General features: G+C 43.4%; 2 protein-coding genes across 3 annotated transcripts in view; one reads left to right on the top strand and one right to left on the bottom strand.

The window, feature by feature from the left end:
* Positions 1-2,357: 2,357 nt before the first annotated feature.
* LOC115103899 (aftiphilin-like) lies at positions 2,358-15,949 on the top strand. Of its 2 annotated transcripts, XM_029624937.2 has the most exons (10): positions 2,358-2,535; positions 4,501-6,409; positions 7,124-7,287; positions 7,727-7,856; positions 8,184-8,240; positions 8,539-8,670; positions 10,805-10,865; positions 11,692-11,775; positions 12,505-12,628; positions 14,149-15,949. In XM_029624937.2, exons 2-10 carry the CDS (start codon positions 4,538-4,540, stop codon positions 14,300-14,302), a joined length of 2,778 nt encoding a protein of 925 aa, XP_029480797.1. In that variant the 5' UTR covers positions 2,358-2,535; positions 4,501-4,537; the 3' UTR covers positions 14,303-15,949. The 2 variants fall into 2 exon arrangements, with proteins under 2 accessions (XP_029480797.1, XP_029480798.1); XM_029624938.2 differs by lacking the exon at positions 11,692-11,775.
* A 1,315-nt stretch (positions 15,950-17,264) lies between these two features.
* Positions 17,265-21,297, bottom strand: part of LOC115103901 (SERTA domain-containing protein 2-like) — a 14,662-nt gene continuing 10,629 nt past the window's right edge. The window contains exon 2 of the mRNA XM_029624939.2: positions 17,265-19,655. Coding sequence (XP_029480799.1) covers positions 18,605-19,651 — 1,047 coding nt within the window. The 5' untranslated portion in view covers positions 19,652-19,655 and the 3' untranslated portion in view covers positions 17,265-18,604. The remainder of the gene's footprint in view (positions 19,656-21,297) is intronic.

The following is a 21,297-nucleotide window of genomic DNA, read 5'->3' on the forward strand; positions in this document are numbered from 1 at the left end:
TCCAGGCTCTGATCAGGCCCTACACCCAAACAAGGGCACTGCGTTCATCCACCTCTAGCCTGCTCGCCTCCCTACCACTGAGGAAGTACAGTTCCCGCGCAGCCCAGTCAAAACTGTTCGCTGCTCTGGCCCCCAATGGTGGAACAAACTCCCTCACGACGCCAGGACAGCGGAGTCAATCACCACCTTCCGGAGACACCTGAAACCCCACCTCTTTCAGGAATACCTAGGATAGGATAAAGTAATCCTTCTCACCCCCCTTAAAAGATTTAGATGCACTATTGTAAAGTGGCTGTTCCACTGGATGTCTTAAGGTGAACGCACCAATTTGTAAGTCGCTCTGGATAAGAGCGTCTGCTAAATGACTTAAATGTAAATGTAATACCAGTTAGCTCAGCTACAAATAATATTTATTATCTTGATGTACCTTAGAAAAAACCTGCTCTAAGTTGTATTGGAATTCCATCGCCATGTGGAGTGGGAAAATGCCACCGGAGTTGGGAGGATGGAAGTGTCAATGTCCACTTTGTACAAGGTCAGTAAGTATTGTAGATATAAACAATTAAACAAAGTACATAAGACTAGCCACCCTTTCTAAGACACTTACCTTGGCTACCCTGCTTTGACATCAGTCTGGCCTGTGGGTGTGGCACAGTGGAGGAGGCTCCTCCCACTGACGTGGCACTGGAGCTCTGTGCCAAGTTCGAGGACTGCCAGTTCCTACGCAAGGGCCTTGTGTTTCAGGCACCTGGGGCTACGCTGAGAAGCCCATCCCTACTTCCCCTTCAATCGAGGATCAACTTTTCCTGGTATGTGGAGGATCTTCATTTCTTTTTCAGTGGCTCATCTTTGTACTCCACCCTTTGATAGTGCCACTGAATCCTGCAATTTATAGCAGAGGGTTATGATTATAATATACAGTAGGTTCTAATGTGGTTATAGCATAGGGTTAGGTTTACATAAGAATAAACAGAAACATTTAATATTGTTTCATAGGATTAAGCACGTTTTGAGAACACTGAAATAAAGTGTCAGGTGTCGTTCAGGTTCAAGAAGGTAAAACATGATTTAATACTCACAATACAACAATATGGCTGAACTTCCTCCCCTCTCGTTGTTTCTTCCCCAGATCGCGATCCATTGTGAACTACTGCGTTTCTTAGCCTCTTTGAGCCTTAGCTGACAAAATTGATTGCGCAGCAATGTTCTGTCTTCTGATTTTCTATAAAATATAGCCTACCTATTTCTGTTAGTTGTGATTTATTTATTTTTTCATGGTATTGAGTGCTGTTGGTTTGAGATAGTCATGAAATAAAAAGGCTTCCAGTATCACGTTTTAGGGAAGACCCAGATGCAGACAGTGTTGAAGTAACAAACGTTTATTACTAGAACAGGGGGCAGGCAAAACGAAAGGTCAACCAGAGGTCAGTAATCCAGATTAGAGTCCAAAAGGTACCGAATGGCAGGCAGTCTCAGGGTAGGCAGAGGTCAAATAATCCAGTGTGGTAGGACAAGGAACAGGATGGCAGGACAAGGAACAGGGTAGGCAGAATGGTCAAAACCATGAACCAGACAGGCGCAAGGGGAAACCACTGGATGGGAATGGCATTTAAATAAAGGACATAGTGTGTCCTTTATTTGAGAACATTTTGATTATATATTGGTTAACTAATATTGATTAATTTATAACTACAACAGACTACATATTTCAGTATGATATAATATTTAAGTGTGATTGGAAATTAATAATTGAATGGTTATGAAGTCGTTAATAATTATGTGGAGTATTATGTTTACACGGTGACCTTTCAGTTCTGCAATAATTAAATTATGTTTCTTTTGAATCATGGCATATTTACAATACATTCATGAACTATGCCAGTAGATTATATTGTAGGGGCACAGGTTATTATTCAAGAGTAGAATGGTGATTTTCTATTCCCTCGCCTTGATGCTTGACAATGTCTGTGTATGTTGAGAAGCTCTTTCAGTGGCCTATACATTTTCAATTAAAATATTTGAATCAAGTGCCATGTGTCATAGATGAATCAGTTAATTTGGTAAATTTGGATTGTGGATTGTTTCAAATTAAAATGATTGAGGATTATTATAGACCTAAAGAGAAGTATGCAGTACAGTATCTTTTCGTTGCTCAGTTGACCAGCTGCTTGAATGGGAGACCAAGTGATGGCTCACTCTTCTAACTGACCTAAAAGAAGCCCCCAAAGTACTTTTTCCACCATTAACTACTACTCAGTAGTACTACAGCCAGTGCCGATGGATTTTGGATGCAGACTGTTCTCCACTTGTTCATGAACTCTAGTATGCTCTGCTTCTCAAGCAGTGGAAAAACCAGAAGCTCTTGTTGCATGCTGGGTAATATTCGGAGAGAGAAGGGGCCAAAGTAGGATCATCATAACCGGCTGACTCAACCTAGTTTTCTCAGTCAGAGCGAAACCACTTTGCTGTCTTGTTTTAAGTCTGACAAGTGTCCACTTCATCTGAACCATGGGAATGAATGGTCAAGATCTTAAGGTATGCCGAAATGTTTATTGGTACACTGCCAACCAACCCGGATACGATGAGACTAGCTAAAACAAGCTAGCGAGAGACGGGAGGACAACTTCATAGATAGCTAGCTAACAGTTAATGTTAGCTACAAATGTCAGTGTATTAGTAAGCTAGCTAGCATCATAACTACCTACCTAGCTAGTTAGTTACTTTGTCACTCCTGTCCTCATATCGAATCAATGTAGAAAAAAAAATTCATAATAATTTAGCCTATTGCTAGTTAGCTATCCATTCGCATAGGCTACCAGGTTGTTGTTGTTATTAGCTTGCTAGCTACGCCATTTGTGCTGGATAGTGGTAGCTAAATACACAGGTTACGTATCTCGACTAACTAGCTAACAGCCAGCTAGCTAACTATCCCCCTGCCCTCCCCAGCTGATGGAGAGTACGGTGTATGCCAGCCATGGCCTGTTTTCCGTTCTAGCCTAAGCCTGGATGGCACGTATGGTGATTTATCTGTTAGCATAATCAACATGATTTATTCAGTTAGCTAGTTAACTATCTGGTTAACGTGAGCTATTTGGCTAGCAACTAACTTGCTTCCAGTTGCTAGCTAGCTACCTATCTTTGCTCTGCTAAAATGTAGCTAAATAGCTAGGTTGTGGGTAGTCGGCAACAAATTATCATAGGAAGAAGGGTTGCGTGCTTTCTTTGTTTAGCTTACCCAGAGGTTTCTAGATAGTAATCTGTCAGTTTTAGGCTTGTTGACAGACAGTCTAATTTGGTGAATGAATAACTAACTGGACAAGACATGGGGTTGGAGGACACCTGTTTCTGATGTGTCAATTAGTTAACAATGTTGTATTATAAAGAGTTTCATGTTGCATTATGAATGTTTATGATACAACATATTGTAACACATACCATACTCATGCAATCACAGAGCCCATAATAAAGCAATAGGCAGTGTTATTTGTTGTGAATAGCTATCATATCAGATCATTTGTCTTTAATGCCATCTTGCTGTCATACACAGTATCAGAAGCCACTTCAAGTAGCCTAGAGATTTAACAATGTTTCAAATGCCTTCCAAGGTTTCATGGCAAGGCTTACTAGGCCTAAGATATCTAGTCAAGGCTTCGTGGGCATGAATTCTCTGTTATGAAACATGTCCATATTTGTGTCCAGTTTTGACTCAGAACTGTACTTTCAGAGCTCTAGTCTATATGAGAGTAAAGCACACTGTGGGCTTATAAGTGCATTGTGCAAGTTCAGCCTTGAGCATCCAAAAAGAACATCAATATTCTATGCCCTATGTCTGGTTTAGTGATGAATTCAAAATTGTCAAGGAAATGGATCACAGCTGGACAAAGAAATGGATCACACCTGGAGGCACAACGCGCCTAGGCCTATGCTCTAAATCTAATATTTCAAAAGGAGGCATTCTACATATCTTGACGGGCCTATGTCAATATACAAATACTACACACACACACACAACACTTAGGTCAATGCGAACACAAATTGGGTACAAAGTTCATTGGTTGAAGTAATTAGGCCAGTTTAGATTAACACAACAAATATTTGTACTGATAAAATAAATGTGGCTCATTTTCAGTTCTCATTTGCTACTATTTAGGTAGGTCATAAGAAATGAGTGCTCAACATTGCCTTTCGGGCCTTTTCTACATCACAACACCACTTCACCATTATCACTTAATTACTGTCAATTTGAAAACAATCTGTCCACTCTTAGTCTGGAGAGCTTTGGTAATTTAATTTGGGTTTAAGGCTGAAGCAACACACCAGACAAAGAAAACAGCCAGACTCCCCCAGAGACCGCTTCTAGGTCTGTAGGCTATCACATTGTTGTTTTGTAAATTCTGATCGTTTAGCCTTCAGAAATGTGTTTTTAAGAGGGAAATAGTGTAATTTCTAGCATTTATATGCCCTTGTTTGGTCACACTGACTAATGTCTTTATTCTATAGGTGTAACCTCAAGGCGTAGTGTGACAACTTTAGGACCATGGAGCCGGACGTGATCCGCATGTACTCCTCCTCCCCACCCCCAATGGAGGACGGAGCTGAGGAAGAGGACGAGGAGTTTGGGGACTTTGGGGGCTTCTCTGGAGTTCCGACCAGCACCAGCTTCAATGAGTTTGACACCCCAGCGACCTTCAATCAGACCCCAGCCTTGGCTGCCACTTCACCACCTGAACTCCTCAACAATGGAGGGGTGGTTAGGTTGTCAAACCTCAGTTCAGGTCCTGTGGGAAGGGGTCCCGTGGTCAAGCGCGCCAACTCCAAGTCAAATGGTGTTGTGCCTGGAGGCTGTCAGTACGACAGTCCTTTGGAGAGAACTGTGAATGTGGAGGAGTTAAAAAAGCTTGCCGACCACACTCGAGCCAATAATCATTCTACCTCCTTGGACAAATCTGGGAGGGGTCAGACTGACAACATAGACAAGCCTGTCGACTGCAATGGTGGGGTCCCGGAAGTTCTGACCAACGGCTTTGTGACTTTTGAAATAGAGGGAATCCCATCTTTGCAGAATTCGAACCGCTCTAAAAAGAAAGGAACCACCACAGAGTGTGCCGACAACTGCCCTCCCAGCAGCCCCGAGGACGACTTTGCGGATTTCTCTGCTTTTCCTAATGTAGATGTTCAAGGACACTCCAGCGAGGTGACAAACCTCACCAGCGAGAACTTGGTCAATAGCAACCGGGACGAACGGCTGGCAGAGGACACCTGCCAGCAGCAGAGGCAGCAGAAGCACTCTAATGTAGAGCAGGGAATCAGGTCAGGGGACGTCGTCAGGGACACTCCCATTACAACTGGATCCAACGACATCGCTGGCTCTGATTCTCTATCGCATCTTGCTGAGGTTCGAGACACTGATGAAGGCTTGAGCAACGGGAACGGGGGCTTTCAAAGAGACACTGCTAACTCTGAGCAAAGGAACATAGAGCCAGACTTTGCACACAAGCACTCTGCTACTGAGGTGATTGTTAGTGAGGATTCTGCCCCAGAGGAGGTTTGTAGTGAGGATTCTACCCAAGAGTTGGTTTGTGGCGAGGATTCTGCCTCCAAGGCACTTTATATTGACGAAGCGGTCGCCCAGAACGGTGTGTATTTGGAGCAGTCGGAAGAGGAGGCAGAAGAAGAGAAGGCAGGTGTCAGTGAAAACAGGGGTTCGCCCGATACAGACGATGAAGATGGGAATGGCGAGCAAGCAGACGAAAAGTCTGCGTCCGGAAACGAAACAGAAACAGAGACCGAAACGTCTTTCGGCCGACCGCTGTCCACGGATGCCCTTGAGGAGTACGGCGACATCAGCACGACGGGCTCTGTGCCCTCGCCACTGCTCCAAGAGGAGACGGCCACGCCTGCCGACCACAGCCAACTGCTGGAGGACGACGACGGTGAAGACTTTGGTGACTTTGGAGACTTCGGGGATGTGGGCTCTTTTAGCGGACAGGGCTTTGCTGACTTTGACCAGCCAGAGTTGCAACTAGAGGAACAAACTGCACCTCCCACACAGGAACTAGTGGACCACGACAAAGACTTTGGTGAATTTGACGCCCCCAACAGCCACATTGGTGGTGGGAAGGCAATTGAGAATGAAGATAGGGGGAAGTTTGCGGATTTTCCCAGCAGCAACAGTTTTGCCGACTTTAGCTCAGCTCCTGTTGGTGCGGACACTGATCCAGATGCTGGTTGGAATGCCTTTGATGAGCCTGTACAGGGTCAAGGGGAGGGAAATTCCTGGGCTGCATTTGGAGAGGAGCCGACCGCCAATGCTCCTTTGGAAACGGGTGAAGACGAGTGGCAGGAGAGTGAACCTGTAGCAGCCCGTTCATCCAGCAGCCATCAGATCAGTAGAAGAGACAGTCAATCTGTAAGTTTTTCTGTGCGAGTTTGACCACTCAGGGTGTGAACTCGGTTCTCCTGCGCACCACAATAACATATTACGCCTCTCAGCTAAAGGCAAGAGAACTCATCACGCAACTTTGTTTCTGAACCACCTCTGTAGCATTCAGAAATGTAGCATACTTGACAGGAAAGTAGTGGTGTTTTAAAAAACCCTCTTACACTAATCGAAGGTGCCCTATTGAATGTTGTTGTGTTGTACTATCCAGGAAAAGTATGCTCAATGACAGGGAAATTCTGACGCTCTCATGACGTTTATCACTAGAGTTGTAGAGAGCCGTACACCTGCCCAACCCTTAGGAATGTGACCAGGCAGGGAATTCCACTTTTTCAAGTACATACCATTTAACAATGCCCCTCCTTGTCCTTGCTATTGGAGTCAAGCGCTCCAATTTATTAAAGATTTGAAATGTGTTGATTGAATCACGTCAGTGTCGGTCATTGTTGGACATAATAGAATACAGCTTTATTGTCTATCGAAACAGACATGAATATCTGAGCTGTCTATTTTATTGTGCATCCCCAGTCCAGCAATGCAGGCTAACTGCCACGCGTGATAACAGAAGACTTATTCAACCCGTCTCTTATTCAACAATATTGATTGTTATTAAGTGTTTGTTATATCACTGAACCAGTGTCTGATTCAACAATGTTGGTCGTTATCATGTGTTTGTTATACCAGGTGGCGCTGTGCAGTCGGCTGGAGAATCTTTTTCTGGAAATTTTCCCTGACGCACCTGCTCCGCAGGTGAGGGTGGAGGTGGTCTCCCTCAAAACCCTGCTGGAGCCTCCTGTGAGGTTACAGCAGGAAGAGCATGAAATGATGAGCGGTGTGCCAGACAATGGGTGAGAGAAATCCCCCCCCTTTTTAATTAGGGCTGGGACGATACCAGATTTGCAATATTTTCTTCTGTGGCAAAAATGAAAACACGAAGCAGGCCAAACTCCTTGATCCATAACCTGCTGTATGTAAAATATTGGAAAATAAACAGATGTGACTGGATGACAACATAATGTTTGTTTCCAGCATTAGGGCTGTTTTCCTAAAGCAATTAAACCGCTTCATGTTTTGTTTCCTTGCCATGATGTCAACGAGTATCGGGATGCTAGTATCGTCTCGACCCTAATATCCCATAACTACACACAATCTCATCAATACTGCTTTATCTTTTTTTATACAACAGAAATATACTGTTACTGTGTATACTATGCAGTCAAGAATATTTGCGTACTACTATGACATATTTTTTTGTTCCTGCTTTGTCATCGGTGTCCGTTGCTACAGGGCCGAGGGGGACGTGTTGTGGAGGCAACTGCTGGACATCCACGAGGCATTTGGCCTGCGGCACCAGTGGGGCGGCTCGCACAGCAACAAGACACTACTCTGCTCCCTGGGCATCGACATTAGGAACATTGTGAGTTCTGCAGCCAGTCAGAAGTCATCACATTGTCTGTATCCCAAATGGCACCCTATTCCCTATATAGTGCACTATTTTTGAACAGAGCACATAGTGATATAGGGAATAGGGTGCCATTTGGGACATGCCATTCTCCCTCTTTCTGTGACCTTGTCCTTTTTTATTAATGGCTCTGAGAGAAAAAACACTAACCGTGATTGTATTTCAGATGTATTGCGAGAATGTTTGAACTTTTTGTCTGTCAAATGGAAAAAGGTTGTTTAAGACTATTTGCATCAGAGAGAGGAGGAATGATTGTGAAATGTGTTCTGTGTTTCCCCGTAGCTTTTCACAGGTCAGAAGAAGCAGCCAGTGATAGTTCCCATGTATGCTGCCAGCCTGGTGAGTTAACTATACGCTGCAAGGATGTATTCATCTCCTCCTTCAAACCACCCACTTGCTCCCTCAATTGTTTTTGCCCTTCTCGAGGAAACGGAGGAAAGAGACAAATTAACTCTGGGATTATAAAAATGTAAAAAATTCTGGTGACATTTTTGTCAACTGGTTGCAAAATGTTTTTTACTGACACGTCCTACGGTTACAACATGGTTACAACAGGTTTTAACCAGAATTGTTCAACCCTATACACATACCAGTATTTAGTACGTTTAGGATGTAACCCTGCGTCTCTGTTACCTAGGGCATGCTGGAACCCACCAAAGAGCCAGTAAAACCCATATCAGCGGCAGAGATGATCACGTCCATAGCACAACAAGTACCTCCAGTGGCCCCGGCAGAGATCATAAGCACTAGTCCACCAGACACAGCCCAGGTTGGACTCCTATATTGAATCACTATGATCCTTTTGGGGCACAATGTTTGGAATTTTGATCTTTTTATATTTTGTGCTTTTTTTTCAGGCCTTTTAGATGCATTTCTTCTCATCAGTAGTCGTATGAGTATATACCAGGGCTCTCCAACCCTGATCCTGGAGAGCTACCATCGTGTAGGTTTTCAACCCTAATCTAGCACACCTGATTCTAATAATTGATTGATTGATCAGTAGAACCAGGTTAGTTTCAACTGGGGTTGGAGCGAAAACCTAGAGGAGGGTTGCTCTCCAGGAACAGGGTTGGAGATCCCTGGTGGTGTATACTGTGTTGCAGAGGAGGCTGGTGGGAGGAGCTATAGGAGAACGGGCTCATTGTAATGACTGGAATGGCATAAATGGAACAGTGTCAATCCACATGTTTGACTCTGTTCCCTTTATTCCATTTCAACCTTTACAATGAGCCCGTCCTCCTATAGCTCCTCCCACCAGCCTCCACTGCTGTATTGACTGTAAGGCCAATTGTCACAACTGTATACAATGAATATAGAGTGTTTGTATGTGTTCTACAGTAATTGGTCTAATGTAGAACCTGAGGTGCTTTTCAAACAAGTTGGATAAATTATTTGGCTAGATCAGGTATTCCCAAACTTGGGTACGTGCAATGCCGTCCGGGTTACGCCAAATAAAAATTAGATACATATTTTCTTTATTCTTCACATTTTCAAATAGTACATTTATATTTTCCACGGGACTATACATTTGGGTGATGTTTTTTTCTCGCCTGAGTAGCCTCGTTTCACTGCCAAAAATAAAATGAAACCATCTAGTTTCAGTGAAATAACAACACAATGTCAAATAATTAACATCCAATCACATTAACCGTTATTCTCTCGCGAGAAACCTTCACTCTTGCATAGACATTTAGAAACTAAACATGACAATTTGAAAAATAAGCCACGGGAGTTTTTTGAGTGAGAATAAAGACTACTTTTGAATAAAGACGTATAAAAGCAACAGGTACCATTAATAAGAAGGGGCTAGAAGCATCTTATATGGTGAGCTCCTGAGTGGCTAGGACAGGCAAGCCCCATACTATTGTGGAGGACTTCACTCTTCTTGCTGCTGTGGATATGGCTGGGAAAATAGGCCAAAAAAACTATACAGACAATGCCTCCAAATAACACTGTTTCACGACGCATTAGTGACATAGCAGGAGATGTTTTGAAACAATTACTGTGTCACATACAAGCCAGTGAATTATATGCGTTACAGCTGGATGAGTCAAAATATGTGGCAGGCCTGGCACAGTCCATTACGTTTATGGGGGGGTCAATTAAGGAAGACACCCTCTTCTGGAAACCAGGACAACATGAGAGGATATTTTAAGTACTGGACAGCTTTGTGATGTCAAATGGACTTTGGTGGTCAAGATGTGTTGGTATCTGTACTGATGGCGCAAAAGCCATGGCAGGGAGACATAGTGGAGTGGTAACACTCGTGCAAGCAGTTGCTCCCGACGTCACTTGGGTACACTGCAGCATCCACCGAGAGGCTCTTGCTGCCAAGGGAATGCCTGACATCTTGAAAGACGTTTTGGACAGTACGGTGAAAATGGTTAACTTGACTGTGTCATCGACTGATAGATTACTATACCATATGATGTTGGTTAGCTGATACATAAAATACCTATCCGGGCATTGTAATATTTGGCAAGCGTCAGCAATGCCTTGGCAAAGAAATGGGCCCGTGAAGTGGTAAACTGATTTGTTAAATACCTATCCAGGCGTTGTAAGATATGGCAACGGTCTGCAATGTAGTCTGGTAGGAACTCAACCTTAGACTGCTGAGTTGTTGTAAGGGTAGAAGCCAGTGGAGGCTGCTGAGGGGAGGATGGCTCATATTAATGACTGGAACAGATTGAATGGAAGGCCAAGTGTTTGATGTATTTGATACCGTTCCACTGATTCCTCGAGCCCGTCCTCCCTAATTAAGTTGCTACTAACCTCCTGGGATAGAAGCAGACCATTAGCAGGCTTCCTGACCACCTGCATAGGCGAATCACCTGTTGACAAAGCTGTTCACTTTTACTGAGTGTCACCACCCTCTTCTGAGCTTGTTTGTTCCTCCTCACCAGGAAGTGCTCCCGCCCGTCCAGTTTGACTGGAGCAGCAGTGGCCTTACTAACCCCCTGGACGGTAGGTCCCTCCCCCAAACCACCTGCTGAGATAATGAATTGTCCCCATTGGCTCTATCCAGAGCTAGCCTATTCCTTTTTTTCCACCACTCCATCTGTTTTGTCCAAACGCACAAGCAGCCTAGACCTGTTTTTGCCTGCTGTCTTCCATTGGACAACCTCATTTTATGTTTATTTCATCAACCATTGGTCATTACATGTTATAGTTTTACACAGCGTTACGTGAATTTTGTTTTAAAGACTATAGTATAAGATTACAGACAATTCTTATCCACACGCGCCACGTTTTTGTGTATTTCATTGCCATATTGGACCATTTCTGATTTCACTTGTCATATCCAGATGCATAAAATATATTTATCTCATCAAATCTTCTCCTTATGCCTTTTGTTAGCAACAAATCATTTAGCTAAATTGCTAAATAATTTGTTCTGCATGGTTCATGCTACAAAGCCATGATGCCATTCATACTTCAAAATGTCAATGCAGATTTTTCATTAACCTGTAGATAGAATCTCACAGTATTTTCTCATTAACACAGCTATGTCAGTTAGCTTGCCCTGTGTCATGTTCATTAGGCATCAAATGGAATAAAACAGAGGGACTACCTGGATTTAAGAAACTCCTGGAGTTTCTTATTTTTCAGTCGCAAAATGTTTTCAAACCTTTCGTGCCTACTGAACACGGACCCTGTACTCTTTCTCTGGAACTAACAATAATGACCAGCTCAGCTGCATGTCTTTTAAGTGCGTCTCTTTCCTGACTTCTTCTCTGTGTTATAACCCACTGCCGCCTCGGTCTGCCTGTCCGCTATGTTGAATGTCAAGCGAGCGGAGGCTCGTCTCTGCTCAACCTCGATTTCTTTGGGCCCGTGGAGGACTCTGGCCCTAGCAGCTCCACCTCCATCCCAGGTCAGCACAGGAAACTCTAACCCCCTGACTGCCAGATTATTTGTTTCATAAATTTGTCTGAATCCCAAATTGACTGTTTCCCTCTACACCCTATGCAGAGACCGGAGAGGATTGTATAGCGGTAAAACAATACAGTGATAATTCCACCTATCTGATCGTAAGGCAAGGTTGACCTACTATCATATATGGCTTACACCGATTGAATCCTCATGGATCTTCACAGGGTGTAGAGGTCTAGGAGTCCATTTGGGATAAGGCCTTATTCTTTCCCCGATTCCTCTTACCTCTGTCAAAATGCACTGGGGGAGGTCAGAGAGGAGGAAGCTTGGATCTTCTCCAAATTAGTTTTGGGAAAGAGGCGAGGACTGAAGGATGATGCGAGGAATGATAATTATTAAAGAGCCTCTGCCATACTCAGTTTTCTCTTCTACTATTTGTTTTAGATGTCTTCGCTTTTAGATACTGACCTCACTAAATCAAGGTCTTGTTTTTTCTGTGTTTATATTACCAACTGAATCAGAATATCTACCAAAATATCTGGGAATTGGCTACACTGAAGTGTAATAAAGTGCATCCCCCTCCCTTGTTCTGAGTGGAGTAGACCATGTATGTGTCTCAACTAGCTCCCTATTCCCTATATAGTGTACTACATTTGACCAAAGTAATGCACTATATAGGGGATAGGCTGCCATTTGGGACATATCCAATATAATGTGTTTGTGTGGTTAGGTGTGGACCCGGAGCTGTATGAGCTAACCACCGCTAAACTGGACCCCAGTGGCTCTGGGACCCGTGTGGCTGATGCCTTTGCCCGCCTTATGTCTACTATGGAGAAGACCAGCACCTCTACCAGGTTGGTCCATTATAGTCCTAAAACGGGGTGGCGAACTTGACGACGTCACAGCGACTTGGGGAGGTGGGTTCAAAAACTAAATAAAAGGGCAATTGGCGAGTGGGGAGGGAAAAGGGGGGCAGGTGCTCGGGCACAGGTAGACCGCTATCGGCGCACATGCCTGCATGCATGACTAAGTCGCTTTGGATCAAAACGTCTGCTAAATGGCATATATTATAAATGGCACCCTCTTCCCTTTTTTATATTTTATAGTGCACTACCGTTGACCAAAAGTAGTGCACTATAAAGGGAATAGGGTGCCATTTGGGATGTGGCCAGAGTCAATTGCACACCTTGGAGATGAGAATAGCAAAACAATACAAATCTAACACAACCAACATCTCACTCCCAAACATGAAATCAAGTTTTATTTGTCACATGCGCCGAATACAACTGGTGTAGACTACAGTGAAATGCCTGCTTACGAGCCATTCCCAACAATGCGGAGTTTAAACAATGAAGTAGTAACACAAGGAATAAAAATGCACAATAGATTGGAGTTATATACAGGGAGTACCCGATCAGTGTGCAGTAATTGGGTAAGCAATGATGCTATAAAGAGGATAACGTTAATATATTTGCCGTTAGTTAGAGTTGATACTTTTTAAGTCAAAAGTTAGTTAAATGGTGAACAGACACAAGCAACCCTGGTATTTCTAGACATGCAGGGCTGGAATGACTTTAATTTAACCACATTCTAGTGGGGACCCTTTGAAACTGTTGGTCTACTAGATGGAGACAGATTTTCTAACGTCACTGTCGGAACCCCTTACATTTTAAACATTTTATTTACCCTTTTTATTTAACTAGGCAAGTCAGTTAAGAACAAATCCTTATTTACAATGCCGGCCAAACCCGGACGACGCTTGGTCAATTGTGCGCCGCCCTATGGGACTCTCAATCACGGCCGGATGTGATACAGCCTGGATTCGAACCAGGGACTGTAGTGACGCCTCTTGCACTGAGATGCAGGGCCTTAGACCGCTGCGCCACTCGGGAGCCCTAAAAATAGTCCACCCCAGATGGAACACGAACCCACAATCCCTGGCTTAGGAGGCCAGTGCCTTATCCATTAGGCCACTGGGGCGCGTGCATAAGCATGCAGACAGGATGTATATGGGGGCGAGGCAAACACATCTGTATTATCAGCCAGAGAGCGCTTGCTACATCTTGGCTTTCTCAATTCTCTTTCCTTGATTCCTCGTGTCCCCCTTTTCTCCCCTCTGACCTTCTCCAATGTGTCTCGAGAAGGAAGTGAGGAAAGACACATGAGAAAGGGGCGACGCCCATTTAGAATCTGACTGTGGCTCATTAATTTAGTGAAGGGGGAAGGATGAAGGAATGTGTCCCTATTCCATTTGCACCATGGTCAAACCTAGTGCTCCACAAAGGGAATATTGTGCTATTTGGGATACATTGTGTGTGTGTGTGTGTGTGCTCCAATAAAAATGGTGTCCCTCTCCTTCTCTCTGATTCTGCAGAAAGCCCCGGAAAGAGGAGAACCTAAGTGAGGAGACGTTGAAGGTGATTGCAGGGCTACCAGACCTGTCTTTCATGCAGGCCAAGGTGCTGATGTTCCCCACCACGCTGACCCCCCTGGGCTGCTCCTCTGACCCTGACCCCACACTCGACTGATCCACCCCGCCCCAACTCCATCAATGCCCTCCTCTTCTCCTCCTTATCACCGTCTGTCATTCTATCACTATATCATGAAGTTATCCTTTTTGCTTCCATGCCATCATCCTTTTTTGTCATTTTCTCCCTTTTTTTATTTGTTATTTTCAGTTTTAATCTTTTTAATCAAGTGAAGCATTTAGCGATTTGTCCTTGTGAATGGAGAATGTTTATTCAGACCTGGACTAGGCTAAGCCTGTAAAGCGAAGCTTTGTCAATAGCAGAGCAAGAGAACATATTAAAGCAGTTTAACTTCTAGATCAAGGTCCTTGAGAGAGGCCGCTTGTTTATGATAGGAGAATCAATGTGTACATAATCAGGGACGAATTGTGTTGGTTTTCAATGGTGGCTTTTACGTTTCTCATTGTGGCGGGCGTGTGTCAATGTTTGTCTTTGTGAGGAAATGAAACACTGGTTGAACCTCTTCAAAGCGAGGCTTGAGTAAAGTGAAGTGGGATATACACTGAGTGTAGAAACCATTAGGAACACTTTCCTAATATTGAGTTGCACCTCCTTTTGCCCTCAGAACAGCCTCAATTCATCGGGGTAGGGACTCTACAAGGTGTCGAAAGCGTTCCACAGGGATGCTGGCCCAATGCATACCACAGTTGTCAAGTTGACTGGCACCCATATACACAATCCATGTCTCAATTGTCTCCAGGCTTAAAAATCCTTCTTTAACATTTAATCTACACTGATGGAAGTGGATTTAACAAGTGACATCAATAAGGAATCATAGCTTTCACCTGGTCAGTCATGGAAAGAGCAGGCAGTCCTAATGTTTTGTTCACTCAATGTATGACTACGTATGTGTGTGTAAATGTATGTGTGACTTGAAACCACACGGCCTGCAAAATCCAGCTGAATGTTTTTTTCCCCTGTTGTGTTAATGGCCTTAGTTGTTTTGTCCTTTTACATAAGGCCTAGGTTTGATTCTTAACTTGATTTCTTAACCCATGGCTAAAAATGCGCTCTTAATGTATGCTCATTCGTTAAGCGATTTAACTGTAGCCAGTTTTTCTTGCGTCTCCCATTGATGCAGTCAAACAGCCATGAAAATGGCGGTATGTCACGGACGACTGTGTTTTGTGTTGAATTCTATTCTTTAGAACTTTATTCTGTTTTGGGGACGGGTGGTAAAAAGAGGGGGAATCATGGTTTAAACCACTGACAGATTGTCATTCGTATAATTTCAATCGTTATATCAGTATAGCTGGTCTGAGTGAAGGTCAGCCTACATTACAAGGGAATAAGGGACCAATTTCTGCTTCCATGTGTCTGGTTATACACTTTTATGAAGTTATTTTTCTTTTGTTTAGTTTTGCTGACATTCTCTACCAATTTTTTTGTTGTTATACCACTGTCAACCTGTTCCCAGGAGGATTTTGCACATTGTAAAGATGAAATGGATGTAATCATAGTTCACTGTGGCTTTAGACTGTGTACTATGGACTGTAAAATGTATGGGGAAAATTCCTATGGAAAAAAAATAACTTGAAGAGCCTGTGAAAAGGTTAACATGCATGTCCGGGTTCTTTTCAGACTTTAAGTGTGTAAATTTTACTTTTAGTGTACACAAGAAATTAAAATAATTTAAGAGAAAAAGTGCTCAGTGGTCCTTCATGCGCCATTACTTCTCCCAACAAGGAATGAATGAACAATGAATTCATATTCATACAAACTTGTCTCTTGTGCATTTTATATGTATTAATTCCCTAAAAGTCCTCTATTAAGTGGGCCTCATTTAAAACCAGGCCTAGAGAAACAGTTTTCATATACTGTTTTAATTCATAGCCATTGGGCTTGGTCCACAGTAGTTCTGAAAGGGAAAGTATGAGTAGCAGTGTGGTCTTACGAAGAGGACATGACACACTGGACTTGGGGCCAGGACTCTAGCCAGACTACTGAAAATCCAATGCTTGGTATGTCTAGGTGTCCAAGGACTGCCCAAAAAGACTGTGTACATAAGATATGCAAGTAAGAGTAAGCATGGGCAGGTGGATAGGTATGTACCTTGAGGCAGGCAGCTTAGTTTCTAAACTTTGACCGGCAATGCTGACCACCTGGAGTGATGGCAAGTATATTAAAGAAATCAAAAAGGTCCGTCAAAGGGATTTGGGTCCCACATCGGTTTGATGTGCAGGAGCAGACCAAACGACCAGGTCCAACCCTCTCACCTCAAATGGGTTTTTGAAAAGGACAGGATTCAAGGGCCTTTGAAAAAGGTGAAAAGGAGGAGAGCAAAAGTAATGAGGTAGCGAAGAGAGGGAAGGTTGACAGAAAGGTGCTTGTTTGAAATGAGATGGTCCTTCACTCACGTGTCATTATAAAACAATAGCATAGTTTTTAAACGTGCATGATTTTCTACTCCGACAATCAACAGCTGATTCAAAGGGGTTGGGGCAGATAAAGCTTATTTTGTGGGATACACTGAAATCACACACTCATCGAACCACTACACCACATCGGTTTCCGGGTCACAGAGAACAGACTTTTGACCAAATGAGAAAACCCTAAGGAAATGCAATTGAGATTCTCCCATGGCAACCAAAAGTCTTGAACCAAAGAGTGCAGACTAGCCATGCCCTTTGTCAACTCCAAAACAGGAAATTACCTCAGAGTACCTTTGATTGTCAGGTTATACTATGGAGGGAAACCAGACTGTGGCATACCAGCACAGGCCACAAGTAGTCATGGGCACATTTTAGAGCAAAGGTATTCAACTCTTATCTTAGAGGTCCTGAGCCTGCTGGTTCTGTTCTACCTGATAATTAATTACACACACCTGGTGTCCCAGATCTAAGTCAGTCCCTAATTAGAGGGGGACAGTGGGGAAAAAAGCAGTGGAACTAGATAATGGCGGTCCAGAGGCGAGTTTGAAAGTTAGAGTATTAGTTCAAATGGGACACATGAACAGGCTGAGAATTGTTGACATTTCATTTATTGTATAAAATAAATCTACAAAAGTATAACTGCATTAAAGTCGTATGCACATTTATACATAAAAAATAATCAGATATTTCAGACCAATTAATACATATTGCATAGAACAAGGCACAGATTGAAGGTCAGTGTTAAAATACAGCCATTCTTGAAAACAGGTCAACTTAAAAACAAATCGGCGAAATGACTGGAAATGACCACATTTGCTTCCATTTAAAAAAAATAAGAATAATAAACCATAATGCAAAGAACAGTAAGCAGCATAACATTTTTTTGCCACTGACTGACGAGAAATGCTTTGTTTTAAAGGCTTTGGATTACTAAAGTCATCACTGAAAGTTGTTGGCTAACTGCTTCCCGAACTGATCGATTGCCAAACACCAGAGACATAGCCCACCACACTGACTACCGGTATTCACTTCCCTGAAAAACAAAACCAGGGTCAAATATATTACACTGCATTTCTTCACACATTACTAGCAGAATTTGACTGCATGTTCTGTACAACCCAAATGTTAGTGTCATGTTTGAATAAATATATGTGGTACACCAGAAATTAATAATAAATAACTTCATAATCACTTAGTACAGATTATTTTCAACATTTATTGATGTCTGCAATTGTGTTTGAACTGTGAACTAAAGACCTTGCAAGGTTACCCTTGTATATTTCACTTGATATCCTTTTGAGTCAGATCAGTTGAGCAAATTCAAAAACATGCCATAAAGGAAACGTAGTCCATCTACAAATAGAGTTGAAAGGTCATACACAGCAGTATGATAAATTCAACTAACAAATTATGAATAATACATTAAAATATAGAAAAAAAAAAAAAAGAAACTTGAATGAGGCCTATGAAAAAGGTCACATACACATACAAAATATTGTTAAAGTACCCTCAATTTGGATGCATCGGTGTATACCCATGGTGCTGTGTGCAAAAGATATATATCTTTGCATTTGGAGAAGAGAAGAAAATTGTAGTACAGACAAAGGCACTCAAATTGCAATCAAATAAATGCATTCCATACAGTATATTCAACATTTTGTTTCCATTTTGGAAAGGCGAGCACAACGCATGCACAGTGTAGTTAAAACGTCTCTGGTGAAGTCTCTTACAATTTTCGGACATAGGAAAAAAAACTATAATAATTTTAACATTTCGCCGCCTACGGCACTTTTTATCAAGTTTGTCGTGTTCCTTAGGGCACACCGTAGCAAAACGGAAAATGTAAATGAGCATTTCTTATTGGACAAGCAACTTGCCGTTTCATTCAGTTCTTCCTTTTTGTGCCTATTGAACACGATCCCGATGTCAGTCAAGACCCCACCAGGACTTCCATAATGTGGTCGAGCTCAGCCAGGTCCATTTTGAAGGGCTGGTTTTGAGCCAGAGGGGGAGAGCCCGCCCCTCCCCCGCTGTAACTGGACAGAGTCTTGACCAGGTCGTCTGCAGTGACCATGGGGGTCGTTTTGGACACCCCCAAGTTCGGCGGTATTGAAGAGGCACCGCAGGGGAGGTTAAAGTCATACATGGAGGTGTCGATGTCCGTGAATAGAATGTCATCCAGGGCAAAGTCAGTGAGGAAGCCCCCGGAGGAGGGCAATATGTCTGCGTGGGCGCTGGGAGGGTCTGTTTTTGCAGCCTGGCTTTCGTCCAGCAAGAGCGACTCCTTGTCCTTCGGGCTGTATGTCCTCCCTTCCTCTTTCATGTCTATCCCTGCTGGTAGAGAGAGTGGGGGCTGGGGTGAAGGTGGAGGAGACAAATGTAGGGAGGAGGTAGTAGAGGTTGTCACTGCGATGGGGCACAGCTCCTCGATCTCCTCCAAAGCTGAGGAGAAGCTGTCCTTGGCAGGAGGCGGGGGGGGCTCTGACGGTCTCAGCGAGACAGGGTGGTGACCCAGGGGATGGGGTGAGGACGGCGGTAAGGCGAAGAACAGTGGCGGGTCATCGTCCAGGAGCGAGGCCGGGGTCAAACCAGAGTCCAGCGACGACAGTGGCGAGAGGGGCGGGGAGAGGACGCCGCCGAACGCAGATGTCGGAGCTTCGTGGTAGCCCTCGTCCTCGGTGATGTTCGGCGCCGGCGGCTGGACGGCAAAGAAGTGTGCGCGCAGCCCCGCGCCGCCTTCCTCTTTGAACTCGTGGTGGATGCGGCGGATGACGTTGTTGATGAGCACGCGGCGCTGCAGGGCTGGCTCAGTGGCAGGCGTCCGCGGCGGCCCATACAGCTTCATCAAGGAGATGTTTAGCACCGTCTGGCGCTGCAGCGTGTAGTTAACCCTTGAGTGGCTGCCCGCTGCCCTTGAGTGGTTGCCCTCCTCCAGGCCGTCCTCATCCAGTTTGCGCTTCACACCGTTACCCAACATATATCTGTGGGAGAGACCAGAAACAAGGTGTCAGGCGAAAAATATTTATGGTTGCTTTTACGTCATATGTGAAAGAGTGAGTAGTAGTCAGTGAGGCACAGCTATGTGAAAGAATGACTGCTGGGAGACATACCACATCAAAACGAAGTGAGATAGATGTCAGTTACACTTGTACGTGATATGAGTGTTTAAAATTAACAAACATCTGTGAGAGGAAAATCCCTCGTTCATAGTTTTATCAGCAATATAACAAGTGGAAAACACCCACTTCTCACTCAAACTATAACACAAGCTTCCTGGAAGCAGAGGGGCTTCCTTGCAAACAGTGACAAGAAATTAAATGAGCAAGCAGCGAACACACGCTCAGCGTCAGTGTGTAAGGGGGGTTGGTGTCAGCTGACCAACTAGCATGTGAGGCCGCGTCAGCTGACTAGGTGGGTGGCAGCAAGCTCTGACAAAGTGGAATAGTCACAAATGGCACCCCATTCCTTTTATAGTGCACTACTTTTGACCAGCTCTATGGGCCCTAGTCAAAAGTACTACACTAAATAGGGAATAGGGTGCCATTTGGGACATAAGCAAGTTCCCAACTGAACCACCTGACTCAATCAGAATACGGTGCTAACAGACGTGTCAGCACAGGAAACTGACTTCCTGCCCGGACACAGCAAAGAAAACAGGCAGAAATGGACCTGCTGTTTTATCGATTTACGCTTAAAATGGTCACATTTGGGCTTTAAAAAAAAAATATATATATATATATATATATATATATATATATATATTAAAAAAAATTTAAAGCTCAAATGTGACCATTTTAAGCTTTAAAAAAAAAAGATATATATATATATATATATATTTTTTTTTAAAGCTTAAAATGGTCACATTTGAGCTTTAATTTTTTTAATTTTTATATATATATATATATATATTTTTTTTTTTTTAAATATTTTTTTTAAAGCCCAAATGTGACCATTTTAAGCGTAAATCGATAAAACAGCAGGTCCATTTCTGCCTGTTTTCTATGCTGTGTCCGGGCAGGAAGTCAGTTTCATATATACAGTGCCTTGCGAAAGTATTCGGCCCCCTTGAACTTTGCGACCTTTTGCAACATTTCAGGCTTCAAACATAAAGATATAAAACTGTATTTTTTTGTGAAGAATCAACAAGTGGGACACAATCATGAAGTGGAACGACATTTATTGGATATTTCAAACTTTAACAAATCAAAAACTGAAAAATTGGGCGTGCAAAATTATTCAGCCCCCTTAAGTTAATACTTTGTAGCGCCACCTTTTGCTGCGATTACAGCTGTAAGTCGCTTGGGGTATGTCTCCATCAGTTTTGCACATCGAGAGACTGAATTTTTTTCCCATTCCTCCGTGCAAAACAGCTCGAGCTCAGTGAGGTTGGATGGAGAGCATTTGTGAACAGCAGTTTTAAGTTCTTTCCACAGATTCTCGATTGGATTCAGGTCTGGACTTTGACTTGGCCATTCTAACACCTGGATATGTTTATTTTTGAACCATTCCATTGTAGATTTTGCTTTATGTTTTGGATCATTGTCTTGTTGGAAGACAAATCTCCGTCCCAGTCTCAGGTCTTTTGCAGACTCCATCAGGTTTTCTTCCAGAATGGTCCTGTAT

The sequence above is a fragment of the Oncorhynchus nerka genome, linkage group LG21 (assembly GCF_034236695.1).
Source record: "Oncorhynchus nerka isolate Pitt River linkage group LG21, Oner_Uvic_2.0, whole genome shotgun sequence".
NCBI lineage: Eukaryota > Metazoa > Chordata > Actinopteri > Salmoniformes > Salmonidae > Oncorhynchus > Oncorhynchus nerka.

What these genes read in the sequence shown, in the direction of transcription:
- LOC115103899 (XM_029624937.2), top strand. Translation starts at nt 4,538, where the DNA reads ATGGAGCCGGACGTGATCCGCATGTACTCCTCCTCCCCACCCCCAATG. An exon ending in GCATCGACATTAGGAACATT is followed by an intron (nt 7,857 to 8,183) that starts GTGAGTTCTGCA and finishes GTTTCCCCGTAG; the next exon opens with CTTTTCACAGGTCAGAAGAA. An exon ending in CCTTACTAACCCCCTGGACG is followed by an intron (nt 10,866 to 11,691) that starts GTAGGTCCCTCC and finishes TTGAATGTCAAG; the next exon opens with CGAGCGGAGGCTCGTCTCTG.